Source organism: Drosophila simulans, chromosome 3R, assembly GCF_016746395.2.
Source record: "Drosophila simulans strain w501 chromosome 3R, Prin_Dsim_3.1, whole genome shotgun sequence".
NCBI lineage: Eukaryota > Metazoa > Arthropoda > Insecta > Diptera > Drosophilidae > Drosophila > Drosophila simulans.
This window is the reverse complement of record NC_052523.2, coordinates 2,483,397-2,503,430: the sequence shown is the minus strand read 5'-3', so window position 1 is coordinate 2,503,430 and position 20,034 is coordinate 2,483,397. Positions and strand designations below refer to the sequence as shown.

Below are 20,034 nucleotides of genomic sequence, written 5' to 3'. Positions count from 1 at the left end.
TATTTTATTTTATGCTGATTTTAGATATTTTTTTAAATAGGTTTTATATTTTCTTTCAGAGTATTGATTCAACATTATATTTAAATAATTAATAATAGAAATCAATTCTTAAAACAATTAGTAAGCAAAATGCGATATTTGCGCTTTTATGTTTAATACAAAACATTCAAAAAACGACAAATGGGGTGAGTCTTTGCTAAATGCTGAACACCGAAAATTGTTTTATCCACAATATTTTAAGGAATATTTACTAATCTCCGCACGAATTACTTTTTGGTAGGCTGGGAAATTTAATCATTTTCAAGATTAGGAGTACGGACCGATGACGAGATACATTTTAAGTTCGTTTCAGCAGAATCTTGAATATTAAAAACTTAGCGGGCACCGCATTCAGCTGACTATCGATAGACTCGCAACGAGGTGGTCACTCTAATAGACGTTTTCTTGCGCACCCGCTGCGGTCACACCAATATTACGACTGATTTATCCCCTCCATCTAGGGTCACTCTAATTTTGGACGAGGTTAGGTAAGACACGCGCGGATGTCGCGCTGCGTAGGATAAATTCGCCATTAGCATAAGCGCATTGTGGCTAATACTTCGGGAAAATGCTTAAGCTAGTGCAATACATAGCCCCCCGGGTGGGCGGCTCAACGCCCAGACCGGCCGCATGCGGCTGGGGCAACCTGCTATTGATTTCCCCGAGAAGTGGCCCGAGTTCCGAGAAATGTATAACGCAACGTCGCCATTTTCTTTTCTCCACCGCCAGCAGCAGCGGCACTTTCGCTTCTTCTTCTTCGCTCTGCACCGAACACCGACAACAGTTCCCCGGGAGTCGCAGGAATCGCGAGACAATACTGTTCCCAAGCACATATAGTAGTCTCCAAGTTCAGTCGCAGCGTGCGTTTCGAAACAGCTCGAAACCAGATCCAGACGACTACGTAGATTCCATCCCGAAAGCAGAGCAGCGGACGAGGACGAGGAAATCGCTTTTCAACGATCCCGACGAGAGAACAGAGGAAATCAAAATTGAAGGAATAATGTGAGTACGCCGCAAGATTTCTTATGAAATGCGTTGGTTTTTTCCACTCGCTGTCGCCATTTTATCACCCTTCGTGCCTTTCCTTTTTTTTTTTTTTTTATTTTTTTCTGTACACCTACGAAGCGAGGTGATGAGTAATTAGTGTGAGCGAAAGAGAGTGAGTTTGGGGAGAGAGAAAAACACATGGTTTGCTAAAATTTGACAGGCCGAGGTGAGGTTTTCAGCCATTTGTTGTTTTTTTTCTTTTTGCTTTGTGTTTGCCCCCGCAGATCCGCAAAGGAATAGCAAAAGCAACAAGAACGACAGCGCACGTCATAAAAAGAATTTGCCTGATTTGTGAAACGTGTTCTTGCTTCGTTTGCTTTTTTATAGCGTTTTAATTTGTCTGTATGCCCCGAACACGAACACGCGCACTCACACAGCGGCACATTGGGACTTGCTTGTGTGCGTGAATGCCTGTTGACGGCGGCATTTTCGCGTGCTCGTATAACAGTTCGGCGAGTGTGTGCGCTCGTATAACAGTCGGCGGCTGTCACTGACTAGCGCCGTCCTGCTCACTCGCCAGCATGCCTTTCAATCACGCTCTTTCCCTCGCTCACACGAGGTTTTGTAGAGATATCGCGATGTTTTTGGTATTGGCAATTATTTTATACTTAACATCTACTTAAACTACGTAACCATATTTATACTTACTATGCTTAATTTGGGAAGTGAATGGGGATAACGGTTTGCTTTGTTTGGTATACTAATACATAAATACTTTGAAATATATAATTATTAATTTACTTTGAGTTGAATTCTGTATACTGAGCACAATGTTGGGGAAAAGTAAGGTTATTCTTTTACTTTAAATTTTCTCTACACTAATTAAAGGTTCCAAGCACATACATTTAATTTATAGCTGATCTAAAATGCATTTTAGCGATAATTTTATCTCTTTTGCTGCGCTCTGTTTATGTTTATTTATCATGTACCATGCTTGTTATGCAATGAAAATGATGAATGATTTATTAGAAAGTTATACTATAATATTGATAAAAACTCAAGTAACAAACATTGAATGGTAATAGTAACCCAGTTCGTGAACTACGCCATCACATAAACGGCCCCATTAGTCTAAAATGTCAAATGACGCCAATTGATTATGATGAGGAGCTCCCCTTTGGCGAGCGCGCGATTCGTCTTTTCGCATGTCAAAAAGCGACAGGTAGACACACAGAAAGTCAGAGGTGCCCCCAGGGACTGTTCCCTCCGCTCCCCGCCGGCTGTTTGCCCCCTCGAAACTAGGGGCAAGACATTTGGCTGTCTCATAAATGTTCAGAGCGTTCCGCTCCGCTAGTTGGGCACAAATGCTAGCGTGCCAGTGGGTCCTACAAATAGACGTTTGGGCGGCACGGGGTGTTCCAAATTGACAGAGCAATAGACAAGCAAACGTGGGCCTGGATCGGGGTTGACTTGCATGGTGCACCCCATAGTGATGCCCACTAGGATCACGAAAATGGAGCTACGTACGAAGTAAAGCAGAAGCTAGTTCGTAACACAATAAACATTAATTATGTTGTAAATTTCGTTTTATATATTATCATCCAACTTAGTCTTGCATTATTTATTAGCATATTGTAACTACCCTCCGCAGAGTTTATATTATTTTTCCCTAATTATTGCAAAGTGCTAACATATACAGGTCGGTACCTTCGCCAGATCTGACTAGAACTGGAACTGGAACTGCCCCGGGTTGATTAATGCCAGAGCAATAAACACAGGGCTTTGTACGAGGGGCTGTTTAGTTTAGTTGAGCATTTAGGGGCTGGTAAACTGGGGTGGAAAATCGGTGGGAAGGGTGAAGGGTGGGCGGTAAATAGTAACCCTGCTCGAATTGCATGTTGTTGTCAATCAAATTTGCCTTACTGTTTGCATTATTCGAAATTTATTTAATTTCCCTAACACGCAATTAGTTTTATTTAAGTTTATTGCGGTTGTAGCACAGCACAACTCCATGTCAGCTGTTTAGCAGCGTCGAAAGAAATCGAAAAGCGAAGTCTTACCTTCCAAGCCAAGTCGCCCAGTCGCAGTTGAAATCCAAGTCCCAACTGGCAGACGTCTAGAAACGGCAGCATGCGAGCAAAGTAAGCCAAGTCACTCGTTTCTTTTTCCCCAATTTTCTGCCAAAGAAATACTTAAGAAAAGAAAGTGCAGCTGTCTACGCCGAGCCGGAAAAATTGAGCCCAGTTAAGCATGGTTTAATTCTCGAAGGTCTCTTTTTTTTAAGGGAAAATACCGGAGTAGCCAAATTTATGCCACAAAGTTTCATTTTAGATGGCAGATAAGGAGGAATTGATTATACAAATGTACAACGCCAAATTGCAAAGAGACCTTACAAAAATCAGCAATATTCGTTCGACTTTAAAGGTTTTGTGAGAAAACTATCACATTTGTAATAATAAAGTGGAGTGTCTTAATTCTACAACAAAACCCAAATTCGATTTTAAAAAGAACAAATTTTAGCGAAATTCTTTTACAAAGCTCAAAGTGGAATATTTTCTTAAAGATTTCACAGAATTCGCGGCAGCGAAATAATAAAGCGAAGTCGTTTTATTTCCATGAATAAGCAAAAGGCCCTTTTGATACTTGACACCCGGTAAATTTCGGTAATGCAAGTTAAGCATATTCGAATTAAATTACTTTCCTTGGCAGAAATGTAACCTCATTGCTCAAATTTCTCATAGCTATCGTATTCATTTGCCTTAACCAAAGCCAATTACCATCGCAACCATTCATTTTGCCAAAGTAAAAGTTATTGAATAACTTAGATCTAGAATGGAATACAATACAAAAAGGCACGCAGGGTACGCGTGAATTCTTTATAGTTTATGGGAAAATCACTTGTGATACCACTAATTTAATTTTTTTTATTTCGACTAACATATAGCATCAAGATAAATTGGTGGTCAAAGATCAAAGCATTACAAGAAACTGCAAGCTACCTTAAGTTCAAATAAGCTGCAAGATGATGATGATGTGAGATTTCTTTTCTTGAGCATTCCTTTTCACTTCAGCATACTTAGATACTCATCGATCTTCCTCTGTTATTCCCCAGGGCACCACACGATCGCGACTTTGGTCACAGTGGACGTGGCGGTCGCGGAGGCGATCGAGGCGGCGATGACCGGCGAGGAGGCGGCGGCGGAGGCAATCGCTTCGGGGGAGGCGGCGGCGGTGGAGGAGGTGGCGGTGGCGATTACCACGGCGTAAGGAATGGACGCATCGAGAAGCGACGCGATGACCGCGGAGGCGGCAACCGATTCGGAGGTGGTGGTGGATTCGGGGATCGCCGAGGAGGAGGCGGCGGCGGCAGCCAAGACCTCCCCATGCGTCCGGTCGACTTCTCCAACCTGGCTCCCTTCAAGAAGAACTTTTACCAGGAGCACCCCAACGTAGCCAACCGATCGCCCTACGAAGTTCAGAGGTATCGCGAAGAGCAGGAGATCACCGTGCGCGGACAGGTGCCGAACCCCATCCAGGACTTCTCCGAGGTCCATCTGCCCGACTACGTCATGAAGGAGATCCGCCGACAGGGCTACAAGGCGCCCACCGCTATCCAAGCGCAGGGCTGGCCTATCGCCATGAGTGGCTCGAACTTCGTCGGCATTGCCAAGACGGGATCCGGCAAGACCCTGGGCTACATCCTGCCCGCTATTGTGCACATCAACAACCAGCAGCCGCTGCAGAGGGGCGACGGACCTATCGCCCTCGTGCTGGCCCCCACTCGGGAGCTGGCCCAACAGATCCAGCAGGTGGCCACCGAATTCGGTTCCTCGTCGTATGTGCGCAACACCTGCGTCTTCGGCGGCGCCCCGAAGGGCGGCCAAATGCGGGATCTGCAGCGCGGCTGCGAGATCGTCATTGCCACACCCGGACGTCTTATTGATTTCCTCTCCGCCGGCTCTACTAACCTGAAGCGTTGCACCTACTTGGTGCTGGACGAGGCCGATCGCATGTTGGACATGGGCTTCGAGCCTCAGATCAGGAAGATCGTCTCACAGATCCGGCCCGACCGACAGACGCTCATGTGGAGTGCAACCTGGCCCAAAGAGGTCAAGCAGCTTGCCGAGGACTTTTTGGGCAACTACATCCAGATCAACATTGGATCGCTGGAGCTGTCCGCCAACCACAACATCCGCCAAGTGGTGGACGTTTGTGACGAGTTCAGCAAGGAGGAGAAGTAAGTAATTGCCTAATTGATACTAGAATTTAGAGAAGTTTCTAGAATGTATTAATTTAATATTTTTTCCTATCAATACAGATTGAAGACCCTCCTGTCAGACATCTACGACACCAGCGAGAGCCCCGGCAAGATCATCATATTCGTGGAGACAAAGCGACGCGTGGACAACCTGGTGCGCTTCATCCGCAGCTTCGGCGTCCGTTGTGGAGCTATTCACGGCGACAAGTCGCAATCAGAACGAGACTTTGTGCTCCGTGAGTTCCGCTCGGGCAAGTCCAACATCCTGGTGGCCACCGATGTGGCGGCCCGTGGACTGGGTAAGTTTGCTCTCGCAGCGGCGTAGAATACACACCGTAGTTTGCGGCCAGAGGCGAATGATTTGGATGGGCCTGCTTAGCGATAAGGTCACACTTGCTAGGGCCATTGCTTACATACCATCACTACCACCAGAGAACACCGCACCTAACGATCACCCAGCATCATTACACGCACCCACTACATGCGAGCAGAACCTAATCTTATCCGTAAACCTACCCACCACCCGAACCCCCTAACCGCACTTAATGATATATCCCGGTATCTACCCACATCTAGCGAGCGCGCCAACTCAGAAACAGTTTTTTTTAGACATAAGTCAAATGCCGAAATCGAATAATCAACTTGAACTTTTACCCCACCCCTGACCCTGACCTGCAACCCGTCCCCACCTGCAACACCCGGCCCAACCCCTGCTAAAATAATGTATGAAATGCGTATGATCGTATGATCCATATGCACTTCGGTGTACCTGTTACGCAACTTTTGTCTTTGTGCGTGTCTCTCTGCCTCTTTCTCTCTCTCCCCTCTCTCTCTCTCTTTCTTGTTTCTTTCTCGTTTACAGAGGCCGATTTTGGTAGTATGATGGGGAGGATAATGAATGAGCGGCGACCACTGCGAACACTCGTGACTTGAGCGACTTTTGCCAACATCAGAATCAGATCTGTTATGATATATGATGATAGCACACCCTGTGTGTGATATCTTGCGCAAAAGGACCGATGAAAGTTCTCAGATTCAGACGGTCGAGAGACACGAATATCGAATATCCCCAACATCATGCATCATATGTGGCCTCTGCAGTCCCCGACTTTTTGTTGAGAAAGAGTGAAATGATATGATATGATATGATACGTTTTTGCGACCAAAGACTACCATCTACCAACCAAAAACCATCTACCAATCAACCAATCAAGATCCAACAACAACAACTGAACCGAACCATCAGAGAGCCAGCTTTTTCCTCAGCAGTGGATGGCGGAAGGCGGCGTGCAAAGTATTGACGGGGTGGCCTGGCCCTTGAGAAAGCACTAGAATTGGACATGCACCAAGTCGACAGCAACAGCCACAGCAAAAGCCAAAGCAAAGCAAGCAAGAAATAGCACATTGACACCACCACCCACAACACAAACCACACTCCCAAATAAGAACACCTGACATTTGCTTGAACCAGAGTGAGGACGAGAAGATCCATCCGGAGATGGATGATGTGTGTGCTTTCGAGGATCCAGACGAAGATGCTGCTGCTGGGTGCTGCGTCCTCCCAAAAGCTCACTACCACCACCCACTGACCGCGTTTGCCGCCGCATCGGTTAAGCCCACTGCTCCTGGACGAAAAGGCGGCCCGCTTGTTGTTGTTAATCCTCCCAAAAAGTTCAATCTTTATATAATGGTCGTGTCTCCTCTCGGTGGTCATCTCCAAAATGGTCCATGTGAGAAGAGAGCTTAGTCAGAGGCGCACGCGGCTCAATGCAACAAACTCTCCGCTTCGCCGTGCGATCGAGATCGCTACCTTGCTGTTTCTGGGGAGAGTTTGGACCACGAGCTGCGCGCCGCCAATCAGAGATTTTGATTGAGAGAAAATTGAGTGAAACAATTTATAGCACCAAGAAGGTAACGTACATTTTGAAACATTTTCTTTTTTTCTCTAAAAAAAAAAAAACAAACAACCCACAAAACAAAATACCATAGACTCAATAGTATGCTAAAGTATAAAAAAAATAAAAACAAAAGAAAAGACAAGTGTGTTCAAAGTGTTCAAGACATCTCGGAAAAACGCTAAAAATTGTTGCAAGCGAGCGCGCATAGCGGAAAATCATTTGGCAATTTGAAAACTGTTCGTCAATTAAAAAATACACCCCAATTTAGTAAGAACACAGCCCGGAGCTCGAAACTAATCTGTGCGCCTTCTCTTTTCCCCGGACACCTGTAGACGTGGACGGCATCAAGTATGTCATCAACTTTGACTACCCGCAAAACAGCGAGGACTACATCCATCGCATCGGTCGCACAGGACGATCCAACACAAAGGGCACCTCCTTCGCCTTCTTCACCAAGAACAATGCCAAGCAAGCCAAGGCGCTGGTCGACGTCCTCCGAGAAGCTAATCAGGTGAGTTCTTAGCGCGGGATCAGGTTAAAACACCAATTGGGCAGTAAAATCTGGTTTGATCCCTTTAGATCCCTTTACCACATCGATTTACTGCTCTTTTTTGATACTGACCCTGTGAGGTAAACACAATTCTGATGGTTTCTTATTTCTTTCTCAGGAAATCAATCCTGCCCTGGAAAATCTGGCCCGCAACTCGCGCTACGACGGTGGCGGCGGACGCTCCCGTTATGGAGGCGGTGGCGGCGGCGGTCGCTTCGGCGGCGGCGGCTTCAAGAAGGGCAGCCTGAGCAACGGACGCGGCTTCGGAGGAGGCGGTGGTGGCGGCGGCGGCGGCGGCGAAGGCAGACACTCGCGCTTCGACTAGATCGCGGACACTTAGATGAGCAGTAATAGAAGCTATAGGAACAGGAGATTTCAGTAGCTAAACTAAACCGCACTAGGTCCTAAGTTAAATTAAGTTCATAGCTTAAGTTTAAGAATTCGTACTACTTTCACCAAACCGCCGACGGTTATTTTTAGACCTAAATTCAGACTCCCTGATTAATGAAACACTACAAAAAGCGAGCTATTTGAACATAGCGAATTTATGTTTAAATGATTTGTAAGTTATTTGACGCTGACCGCGAGGTCGGTACAACACAATCCAATTGAGAACATCAAAAACACTCTTTACTTAAACGCAAAACCAATTTTCAAATATCATGTGATAATTTCTTAATTTAACGCAACGTATCACTAACTAAAAGCAAAGGAAATCGAAGCGCGAGGAGTACATTGATGTACTGGAGGAGAAGGAGGAAGTAAGGATCATTCCCGTCTGTCCCGTCTTGATGACAATGAACAAAGGCTGACCTGACGAGCGACCTTTGTTTGATAAATAAATTCTTCAAATTACTTTTGGAAAATTAACTTTTGGATACCTTTTATGGCTCAACACGAGAACAAGAATGTGTAGAGCGAACAAAGCAAACGGGAAATCGCATTAACTACTGACACTAATACAAAAGAAAAACAAACTGTATGTACAAGATGAGAACTTCTCACTTTCAATTTAATTTTTCGGAAAAAATAAAGTGTGTGTATACCTATTACAACCTAAACCAACAACGAAGCTTCTGTTTTATGCATTCAGCTCAACTGAATTGTAAGCGACTGGGTCCCACAAAGGAATGCCATTTCCCATGAAAGGTTGCGGGTGTAAAATAATCGTGATGGCAGCAATATTTTCGCAGACATCATTAAGTGCGAGCTCCTGGCAGTGTCACCAGCGATGCCCTCACTCCATCAAAAATCCAGATAAGAGCTGCTGTCCTCCAGGGTGGGAATACCAGAGTTGCCAAGTTTTCTGCTAAGCGACTGCAAAAGGCATGAACTGTTTGGCATTACAAGGGAATTTAACAAAATGTATTTGAGTAATTGTATATCAGGATTCGAAATAACTGATTCATTTTTAATATTTCCGCTTTATAGCCGTTTTCGAAATCGCTTAGACTGAGGGGGTTACATTCACTTCAATTACTCTGATTTGAAGTTTTAACTACGTTCCAGGAATCAATAGTTGGCAGCCCTGAGCGAAAGAAGCACGGAGGACCGGCGGGCGACGTGTCCGTGTCTTCTGACACCACATTTAGACGCAATGAAGCCAATTTACGTTCGACTTGGCCTGCTTGGTTGCTCGGGTTCCACGACCTTTCTTTGTCCAGGGCCCTCATCCGAGGTGCTTATGACAAGTTAGTTGGGTTCTTGGGACCAGATCGGTCCACTTACCCCGTTTGCAGGACGGCGATTTCCGAGGACCGATAATGACGCTGCTGGGGACGTGAATGTGGTCGGATTGGAGGTCCTGCGATTCGCTGGCTACGTCGGGACGTCGCGCTCCTGCGGTTGCGGCGAAGCTGAGAAGGAAGTCATTTGTTAAATTGCTTGAATTGGGCTGTGCGCGTGCAGGACGAAAAGGATGTGCGGGGAAGCTTTGATTGGCGATATGTAAAGCCGAAGCAACTTTGGCAAATTTGTTATCAAGTTTTGAAGCAAAAGTTTGTTTGGGTCAGTCAGTGTTTGAAAATTTCTCTCTTCTTTTACTTGCTTTGATACCTTCAACACAAACCGTTTAAATTTATGAACTATAATAAATTATTTTCTTTATGCTGGAGAGAAATCTTTGTACACAAATTAAACAATATTTGTTAATTATTATAAATTCATAAGAAGCTAAAAGAAAGGTAAAAAAATGAATGGATGTTCTCAGCTAACCAATTTAGATCTGTCACTACCACTATTTTGAATTCATTTTTTGGTGCTTCTCATTGGGTTACAAAACAATTTTGGCCACGCCTATTATCTAAAATCCTGCAGTGACATGGTGTAGACTTGTCCTGGCGGTAAGTATTAAATCTGTCAACCGAAGATGCCCATATCATTCCATTAATTAATGAGTTTGGCCAAAACACTATTCTAGTGCCTTTGGTTTAGGAGTTGAGAACCAATTTACCTGCCGCAAGGTGGCGCACTTGTGATGTAGGGACAACTTGCTCTTGAACATTCATTCGAGTAGTTGGCTTTTCCTCGCATATCAGTTATCTGAGTAAAGAGCATCTGATAGTCGATGACCTTTATTACATGGATCTTTTTGCTAAGATTGGCCAAGAAATTGTAGTAAGTTGTACATAAGGAAACTCCATCGAACCCCAAAAGTGAACTCGCATTCCGTAATCTTTTGTTATAATTTAGGGCTAGAACTAATCCCATCAGCGGGCCAGCGATGATAGCCCCAAGTGGAGCATTAAGCAGCCACACAACATTCGCTCCACGCACTCATCGCACTCGCAACTGGCGGAAAATTGCCTCTAGTCCGTCCACCTCGCTGCATCCACTACCTCTCCTCCATCATCAAAAGCCACATTCCACGCTCCACATTTGGCTCTCTGGCTAATTTTCATTCTTATCCCCTAGCATACACTGAGACAAATATGGCGAAGAAATTGTTACAACTAAGCGTTTAAGCTATGAAAAATGAAATGGAATGGAAATAGGAATTAGAAAAGGAAAATTTTAAAACTATCTAACATAAATTTGCATGTGCAAGGGTTGCATTTTTCCCCGAGTGTATCACAGTAGCTAACTCAGAATGCCGAGCCGCTCGAGCAGGGCCACTTAACCGAGAGGCAAGCAGGTCACTTACTTTGCTGGCGCGCACTCGGATTACAAAGGGGGTGCCAGCAGCATAAATTCATTAAATTTGCCTAATTTCGTTTTGCCAGACGCACACATGGCAGTCCTACTCTCCGAATCCGACAATTGCCAAGGAGCTATGGTAGTGGTTGGGGGTCCTGCGGGGTGGGGAAGGGAGTCAGGACAACCAGTTGAAATTCATTGATTGTATTTACAACGCCCGCGACACCAGCGCTCCCCCACACCACTCCCCACGATGCCCCACACATGCTAGCTGCTTTTGGTAATTTGACGCGTTATCACTTGTGTTGAGTTTGTTATCATTAACCGGCGGCGCCGGCTGACGTACTTAAGCCAAATCAAAACTCGAGGAAACCGAAATGCGAACCGGGCTCCAGGCTCGAGTTCATAAAAGGCCGCCCCTTTGGCCGCCCGCACGCACATTAAGCACGCCTTAACTAACAGCCAGGCTGGGTCGCTTGTTTTTGACAACTTGGGCATAATAAGACATTAACTTCATGCACATCAAATACTTTATTTATGGGCGTCTGGGGTGAGTGCTGCACTGCAGCGAAAAGATATTGATGTCCTACAAAATAGGTCTAAAAAAAACGCGCTGTCCGTGGATATATGTAGATATATCCATATATAGATATACCAAAGACACTAGAATAATTCTAGTGTCTTTGGATATACATATGTTGTATGTATGTAAATACAAAGTATATAAGAGAAGACTTTATTACAGATTAAATATAGTAGTTGGCTTAAACTAAATTACATTTAATTTTACTGTTTTCTCTGAACAAAGCTTTAAAGTATTTTTCAGCTTTATACAAAATTTTGAAAACCAAGTTACTGTTTCCGTGGTTTCTTAAAACATTGTACTATTGTAGTTGCAGTCATTTTCTTAATACAAATTTTATACTTATTTCTAATCCAAAATCTAGAGTTCTATATATTTATTTTATACTTATAAATACATTCATAATATTATACTCATAATAACCATTACCATTGTGAACAAAGTGGAAACAATTAGGATACATTACAAACGCACAGTTTTGCGCAGTGTACCTCTTTGTGTGCATAGTCTGCTTCCTGGGGCACTTCAAAAGAAGGCGATTGTGACTGCGAGTGCCACGCCCAGTCGAAGCTCCAAGGAAGCCGAAGTGCCGCGCCGTCTTGGGTTTCTCGGCCTGCTCATAATTTCGGCTCGGTTCCCGCATTTCATGGGGCTCGGTCTTCTGGCCTCCTCGTCTCCTGGAATCCTGGAATCCTGGCCTCCATCCCCTCCTCGCCCACGCCTGCTTGATTTTTAATTTCGGTTAGCAGAGCCCTCGAACGCCCACCCCTCCCCCACCAGCGCCCCTGGCCCCAAAGATATCGGTTGCCTTGGCCCACGCTGTCTGTTTATTTACCATAGCTGCCTGTTTGGCAAATTAAGTGCAATTGCTTGAATTTAATTTCATGCAAATAAAAGTTTTGATTAGACGCCACACATTCCGCACGCCCCCACCTTGCCGCCCATTTGATCCACCGACACATGTTCGTAATTAGGCACTTGGGCATATGCATGTATGTGTGTGGTGGCCCACGTGGCGTATGCGTAATATAAAACGAAGCGCATGAGATTCCCCAAAAATGGTAGATATATGCTTGTACCGGATATGCGGGTAATATAAACTATACGAGTTGGGGTCGTAATAAAATATGGCGATGCTCTCGCTTGATTTCCCCTTGCTTTAGCATGAATTTTTCAAGAACTCACACAAAAAGCATATGCGTACATAAATCTGATGTGAGACGGCTCTATTAAACTGGTGAATTCTAAAACATATTTTATGTGAGCCTATTCGGATGGTCGTCTTCAAAATACATAACCCATGACACGAAAAATGTAAAAAAGTATTTAATTAACAATAAAAATTGAGCTATTACACACATAGATACTTTAAAATATTTTTAAGCTGATCTGCATGTACTAAAAAAATATAAACGATGTTGAAAATGAGCTTAGTTTTGCTAACTTATTCTATAGGAATATATATAGCATTTTGCGTAGCTAAGAACATTGAATCTCAGTTCGGTTTTATGCTGCCAAAATAATTAAAGCAGCAAATAATTAATAAAGTTCACCCCGACCTGCCATATGTCAAATGAAATTCCCCGCTCGGCAGACCAGAAAGGGAATGGGCCAGATGGGAATGGGCTGCCCGATAAAGGCACTTCATTCTATGCCATTTAGTTTGGGCCTAAACTTGCAGCAATTTGTGTCATATTTCTGGGCCGCCACGCCCGCACGGAACATAATTCAATAAAGCGTGGGCGGGCCACATGCCGTTCACGTCCTTGCTCGCAGGACAGAATCCTGGTCCGTGGAGCGAGTTTCTGCCCGATGCCTGCATAATGATGTCGCAGCACATTACATATTATGTAAATATAAAATTCAATTGTTTAAGCATTTAGCAGGCTGCATAATTTATTAAAATGGCACACCTGACGCATGCCGGCTGCCGGCAGGAAACAAAGGCCAAAGTTGCTTTGGGATACACTTAAGAAAAAAACCAAAAAGTTGTTCGATCTGCACTTTTTGTCATTTGCTATAAAATTAGAACATTATTATCCTTAGTGCACTCCAACCCTTTGAAAATCTAATCCTGTCTGTTAAATTGGTGAAATTGATGTTGGTATACTATACCACTATATAATTAGCTGAAGATGCCTTACATCCTTTTCGTTTTTCTCAGTGTGGCAGCAAGCCTGATGGGCGATGATGCTGCGTGATGCCTGCCTCAGCCTGTTCGCATCAGGCTGACGTCTATTGGCTTTTGTTGGGTGCAGGCGACGCCCCGTATGTCGCTGCCTGACAGGAATATAAACAGGAGGACGGGACAGGATGGCAGGTCCTGTGGAGGCAGGCGATGCAGGGACTGCACGCGGCGATGAAATTGATTTTTAAACTGCCAGCGCAGCTCATGTCGTTAGCAAATCATAAAAGTGTGGCCGCTGGTGTTCCCGCTCCTGCTGCTGCGCTTAATAGTTGTTGTTTTGTCATCGCATAATGAGGAAAGTGCCGGGGTTCCACCAGCTACAGCTCCTGCCCCGCTCCCGCTCCTGCTCCTGCCCCTGCTTCTGCTCCTGCTCGTGATCCTGCTGCTTGGCAAGATGGGTTCTCCTGGAGCAGCGGGCGGCACTGCATCTGACATTAAGTAAGATGGATGGCGTTGACGTTGCGTGCAGCATTTAGCCCTGATCCCTTTGAGTCCATATTGATGCCAAAGACGCGTCGTTGCCTTGGGGCGAAATTCAATTTGACCCGCCGATGACTTTGGTCAACTTCATTTTACGCTCAACTTTTAATGGAGCGCGGCCAATGACTTGATGAACCGTGTTACACCATTTGCACTCCACGAAAAATTACGGAAATAATTCAGTAAAATCACTGGAAGCCAGGGGACATTTTCCAAGATAACTTCAAGTTGGGCAAATGTATATCCACATAATGACAGCGGGTCAAAAAAAGCCATGCTTAAATGTGAAAGGGAATTTTGTTTTACCAAAAGCTTTAAATTGCCATAGCTCAAGGATCTTTTTCGAGTGCACCCAACTCCCGGCTGGCTGCTAAATTAGCGTTGCAAATATCCCCTAATGTTGTTGTTGCCGTCCGCATCGTCGTTAGCCAACTGATTTTCCATATTAAAGTTGCAGTCAAGTGGTCTGTCCTTCAGGGCTCCGTTGTTGCTGGACGCGTGCTTTTATGCAAGATTTATGGCTATTTAAACGACGCATAATGTGTCCTGGCTGGCGCTGCTTCCTCCCCCGCCGGCAGACTCACCCACTCCCCACACTCGGGCGCAAAAAAATACTTACAGGGCCGTTGAATGTGTGCGAGCTGTGTGTGCACACACCACGCCACACTTCTTGACAACGTGTTCAAGTGGTTCTGGGCTCCTGCGCCTCCTTCACCCACCCACTGCACCCACTTTGGGCCAGCACCCAGCAACCCGTCCTTGCCATATTTTATTTACATTTTTCACTCGTCGTCTGCTTGGCACATCCTGTTGTTGCCGTTACTTCTGCCAGCGGTCACTTCAAAAAATGCTCTTGAATATAATGCACTAAAATTGAATGACAGAGTTAAAAGTTTTAGTTAGTTGAAGCTTTCATTTTGACTAAGCTGTGGTCCTTTATTAGATATGCCAACATATAGATTAACATGGAGAAAATTTAATCTATGAAATGTATGATCAATTAAATACTTGTTATGGTACAGGAATTAACTTAAATATATTTAAATTAAATAGAAATTGGTATTAAACAGCAAATTTCTCTGAGTGCATTGTTGATGCTCCTGCTTTGACTGACTGAATCCTTTTTTGTTGCCCGCCTGCTGTTTGCTTTTACTGCTCTTCTCCGCTTTTCCTTGCGGATCCAACCCCCGCAGCTCTGCATTCGTTTTATTTGCATTTTTGTTTCATTTTTCTAATGAGCTGTAATTTCTTCTTTTATTTGCAGGCGTTATGCGTGCGTACACAAACAATAAACGGAAAAAGGGGAGCCCCCGCCGCGGGTGTGAGTGTGTGTCTGAGGTGTGAAAAACACTTCTAATATGCAAATGGCTTTCCTTTCGGCCCAGCTTTCACTTGGCCGGGCTCTCTGTCTGTCTGTCTGTCAGTCGTCGAGCTCCAGTTCGTGTTCGGGCCAAGGCCAAGTCACTAGAACTTGTGATTACCAGAGTAATTGCATTCCAACATTCCAATCGTCTGAAAAGAGCGTGTTTCAGTTATTTCTGAAACCGCTGAGATTTCATTACGGCTAATTAAGCCTCGCATGTGGGATGATTGCAGTACTAAAGCGATTCGATCTGGCATACATCCATATTTAGTACAAAATATTACTGGTTTTGGTGTTTCAAAAGTTCCGAAATGTGTGTTTATCTTAATTGCTTGATAAGGGTTCAAAAATATTTACAAAATTGCTTGTTTTTGAGGTTTTCCAGACTAGAAAAGTAGCAGAAAATAGGCTTAAATAAGCAAAAAAATTGGAGCAATGCAATATATGTATACCCTTAAGAACTAATTTAGAAAAATAAAATAAATGTAGGCAGTAAAAGATGATTTGATCTTAAAAAATGAGTAAACATATTTCAAGTTGAAGACTTCCAAGGATGTCGGTCGAGGAAAACGAGCAATGTGCCGACTATACCTGCAGTTTTTCCATCCTTGCTATTGCCCAACAAAATGTGGTACGAATTATTGCTCCTACCTGGAATCCTGGCCATCGCCGCCCACAAGGTCAGCAAGTTTATATTATTTAATTCGTTTGATTCGCCCACTTTGCGGCCTTTCTTTGTTATCTTACACAATTATCTGCATTGCAATTTGTTATGCAGAAATTCAATTTGCTTAACATTTCATTGGCAGCAACTTCTGGCGGTGCAGCCCCGGGCGGTGGCTTTGGCTTGGCGTTTCGCTTTGTGGTGCTCCAGATTCCGCCTGTTCCTGCCCAGAGCTCCCAGAACCCAGATCCCAGTTTCCAGCTCCCAGTTCTCGTCTCGCAGCTCAGAGAATGGCCCCTAGTTACCGCGTTTCGCCGCACTGAGAATTATTAGTGGTGTCATCTGTTTTCCCAATCAATCGACGAAGAGATTGGCCCAGTTTACTACAACTATAATATTTATTTTTGCATCAACAATTAAAACAGGAACTTTAAGTCGAGACTATAGAACATCCATTGCTTTAAGATCATTTGACCCACTTTCCTGTGCGTTTTCTTCAGTGTCCTGGATCTGGTTGAATGGTTTGGCTGCGTGGCAGTTGGCTGGTGGCCTCGACTCAGTTAGGCAGGATCCCAGTCACTCGACTCGGTCGACTACTCCATTAGCCTTTGGAGTGTAAAATTGTGCAAACAATTTCAATTATCCGAAGACGCTTTGCAGACTGCTCGTCCGGGTGCACAAAGAAAAAATACATCTAAGCTAAGGAATAAGCAAACATTCTGGACCAAGAAATATGGCTTTAAATACTTCACTTTGTGTGTACGTACTCAAGATATGAAATCAAAACATAGATGCTCTTTTTGTCAATTAATTTAAAAGTATTTTTCAAGTGGTGCACTCTCTCTCTCTCTCTGGGTATTTGAATAATTATAAAAGCTAAAATGCTAAACCAAAATTTAGCTGGCATGGAGTTTAAAAGTGAACTAAAAGGCTAAATTCTAAGGTTAAAGCCCTTTCCCTTCCAAAGCGCTTCCTGTTTTATTTTATGCTAAATATTTTCCTTGTGTTTCGTTTTTTCCGCGATTCTACGAATATACTCCTGGATGTATTTTCCGGACTGGGGGAGGAAATGTGGCTGTGAAACGAGATGGCAGCGAGCAGAAGAGAAAATATGTATGTAATAATAAGGCCAGCGAAAACAAGAATTTTAATGGCCGCGGACATTGGCTTGTCTCCAGTTGCCGCCAATCCTGCGCGAAATTGGAGCAGCTAGAATTTGGCCCGGCAATTGACTTGGCGTCTGGCAGTGGACCTGGACCGCGGACCGGCTCCGAATTTAATAAGGCAGCTCCGACTGGACCTGGGCCTCGACCAGAAGCGACCGACTTGGAGTGAACTTTAAGCAGGGCACACACAAATTGCTAGCTTATGGCCAATGAATGCAAGACGTTGCATCGGACTGCCAAAAAAGGCCAAAGAAGGACGAAGGGGGAGGAGTGGAAAGTGGGCGAGAGTGGCAGGAAGTGGGGCGACGAAGATGGCGGACACGAAAACGCAGAGCCGGAAATTGGCGGCCGCCATTGGCTTTAAAGACTCCGATGACTCGGACTTTTGCTGGCCACTTTTTGTTCATACGTATAGAGTTTTCCTCTTGCCAGCTGGCGGGGTTTTCATTCAATCATCCATTTATTTTTTGACCATTTTCCAGGACAACTTGGTGGTCACGATGGAAAAACTCACCGTCGGTGGAAAAGGACGGAGAGCGGAGGAACTTAGTGCGCTAAGAAATTCTTTCAGCCGGAAGCGGAGAGATAACATTGTGTGTGTGTAAGTGTGTGAGCCAGTCTGACGCTTTGTATATAAATGCAAGTAATGCGGAAAATATGAAAAATGTTTGGAATCTCGTAGAGGGAGGGGGTGGAAGCAACAGCGGAAAGAAAGCCCTCTACGAATATAGGAAAATATTCAGTGCAAATAATAATAAAGCACCATTACAAAGTGGCATGCGTTATAATTGAAAATAAATACGACAATAGAATGTGCTCCTGCGGACTGGGTAACCGAAGAAAGGACCTTGAAGGAAGCGGAAACAAGAAGAAGAACAAACATCCTTGCCACTAATTGATGACTAGCTGATCGCAGTTTCCTCTTCCCATCATTCTTTTCAGAAAGGAACCATTGGAGTAGATAAACTTCGACTGATTCGCTTGGTCATCCAGTAATCAACAGCTAGAGCTACTGATTTGGACTATTCTCAGAGTGATTTTGATGCATTGAGTGAGTTATTTTTGATTAATATTATTGTCACTGGTTGCATTTGGTTAGCTCACAATTATTCTACGATAAACATCTTATTATTCAAATCAAGACATTTTATTATATTTTCAACCGATGTATAAAAAGTCAGAAGATCTTTGCCGCTACTCATTTTAAATAAGATGAGTAATTTAGCTGTTCGAAGGACATGTTTCAAACTATAAATCTGTTTGCACGTCGTCTTTCAATTTAACTTCTTCTAATTTGTATTTTCGATTAAATTAAAAATTAAATTAAGACAATAATTGATACGTATTCCGATTAGGTTTTATGATTATGTTTAAAAATATGCAATTTTCGAATAACAGAAATATTTCTGGATTATGACTTAGGATTGGAAAACGTTTATAATGAGTTCCATAAGAAAAATTATTTACCAACAAAGAATTTCTATAATGCGTAGATAATAGTTATATAAACCAAATAACATATATTCGTTATGAATATGTATGCCTCTTAGAAAAGTTTCCAGATAAAAAGGAAACATTTAAATCGTACAAAACAACCAGATTTATTTTTCAAGATCCTTTCTTCACTTTAGTCGTCAACATACTCCTTGGATTCAATATCGTTATGAAGGCCTAGCAAAGCCAGGCCGAAAATGAGTTACTCGTAGCTGTTATCCAATTTCAAAGGGTCCTCCAACAGGTGAGGTGGCCAGTTCGGATTACGCCCATTGGGCGGCTGGAGTGTAACCAATTAATTCCCTGCAGCTGTTGACGGATGGCCAACAATACGCCGCCGCTTACCTAAGCCAACTTGCATAACAAACAAATTATACCGGTGACCAGGGCCCACATAATTATGGAGCTCTCGATTCACAAGAAGTCGCAGCAAGCCGAGCCCCAACGTCCAATTTCTGGCACATAATTTACGGGGGGAAAAAGAAAAATCGCTTTTCAATTGGATGGGGTCTGTTTGAATTGCGATTGCTGTGGGGTTGTGAGGAGTGTGGATGGTGGATGATGAGGGTGGGGGCTATATTTTCTTCGATCCAACGCCGGAGAACAACATCTGTGCTGTGTTTCGGAGGCGCAATGGCAAATGAAAATTCGAAAAATATTGCACAGCAGAAGGAGCCATGAAAAGGCCGGAGGCACGGTGGTCCCAGTCGCAGTCGCAGCATCATTGAAATGTTTTTGGCACTTTCGGCGTGAAGTTGCCGATGAAAATGCCGATGCCGATGTCGATGCCTTTGCCGTTATGATTATTATTATTATTGGCAGCACACCGCCCCAAATTTCCAAACTTCCACACACCCGCCGCCCGCCGGCGCCGCCGCATGGACAACAATGCATGGATGAATTCAGGAGTAATTTTCCGAGTCGACAAACGACAAATTTCCTTGCCTCCTTCGACACTTTGCAGAGGGTCTGGGCCATACGTTCTGGCCCCGACTGCTGGTGCTGCATTTGAAATTTATGACTTTTTGACTATTGGCAACAGATTGTCGAGCGGCTTCATTATTTGGCTGGCAAACTTTTGAATTTTAATTTGAAAATTATGCCCTATTCAACCGTTTTAATGAACTGTGCAGCGCGGCCCACTTCAATGACCCTTTTATGGCAACGCCGCCGTATGAGTAACGTTTTTGGGCCCTAATTACGCCGAAAATACATTATACATTAGTATG

At 44.1% G+C, this 20,034-nt stretch overlaps 1 protein-coding gene across 5 annotated transcripts; it reads left to right on the top strand.

The window, feature by feature from the left end:
- The first annotated feature begins 384 nt into the window (after nt 1-384).
- On the top strand, nt 385-8,793 carry LOC6739695 (ATP-dependent RNA helicase p62). 5 transcript variants are annotated; one of them, XM_039294439.2, is made up of 6 exons: nt 385-527; nt 772-1,041; nt 4,139-5,263; nt 5,345-5,583; nt 7,515-7,693; nt 7,851-8,793. In XM_039294439.2, coding segments are annotated over exons 2-6 (1,752 nt in total). In that variant the 5' UTR covers nt 385-527; nt 772-1,039; the 3' UTR covers nt 8,058-8,793. The 5 variants fall into 5 exon arrangements, with proteins under 5 accessions (XP_039150373.1, XP_039150368.1, XP_039150369.1 ...); XM_039294435.1 differs by lacking the exon at nt 385-527 and adding an exon at nt 3,008-3,167 and having other exon boundaries at nt 903-1,041; XM_039294434.2 differs by lacking the exon at nt 385-527 and having other exon boundaries at nt 554-1,041.
- The last annotated feature ends 11,241 nt before the right edge of the window (nt 8,794-20,034 follow it).

Bases quoted from the DNA above. Each gene is read 5' to 3' on its own strand.
- LOC6739695 (XM_039294434.2), top strand. From the start codon at position 608: ATGCTTAAGCTAGTGCAATACATAGCCCCCCGGGTGGGCGGCTCAACG. The intron at 1,042-4,138 runs GTGAGTACGCCG...GTTATTCCCCAG, and splicing joins ATCAAAATTGAAGGAATAAT to GGCACCACACGATCGCGACT. The intron at 5,264-5,344 runs GTAAGTAATTGC...CTATCAATACAG, and splicing joins GAGTTCAGCAAGGAGGAGAA to ATTGAAGACCCTCCTGTCAG.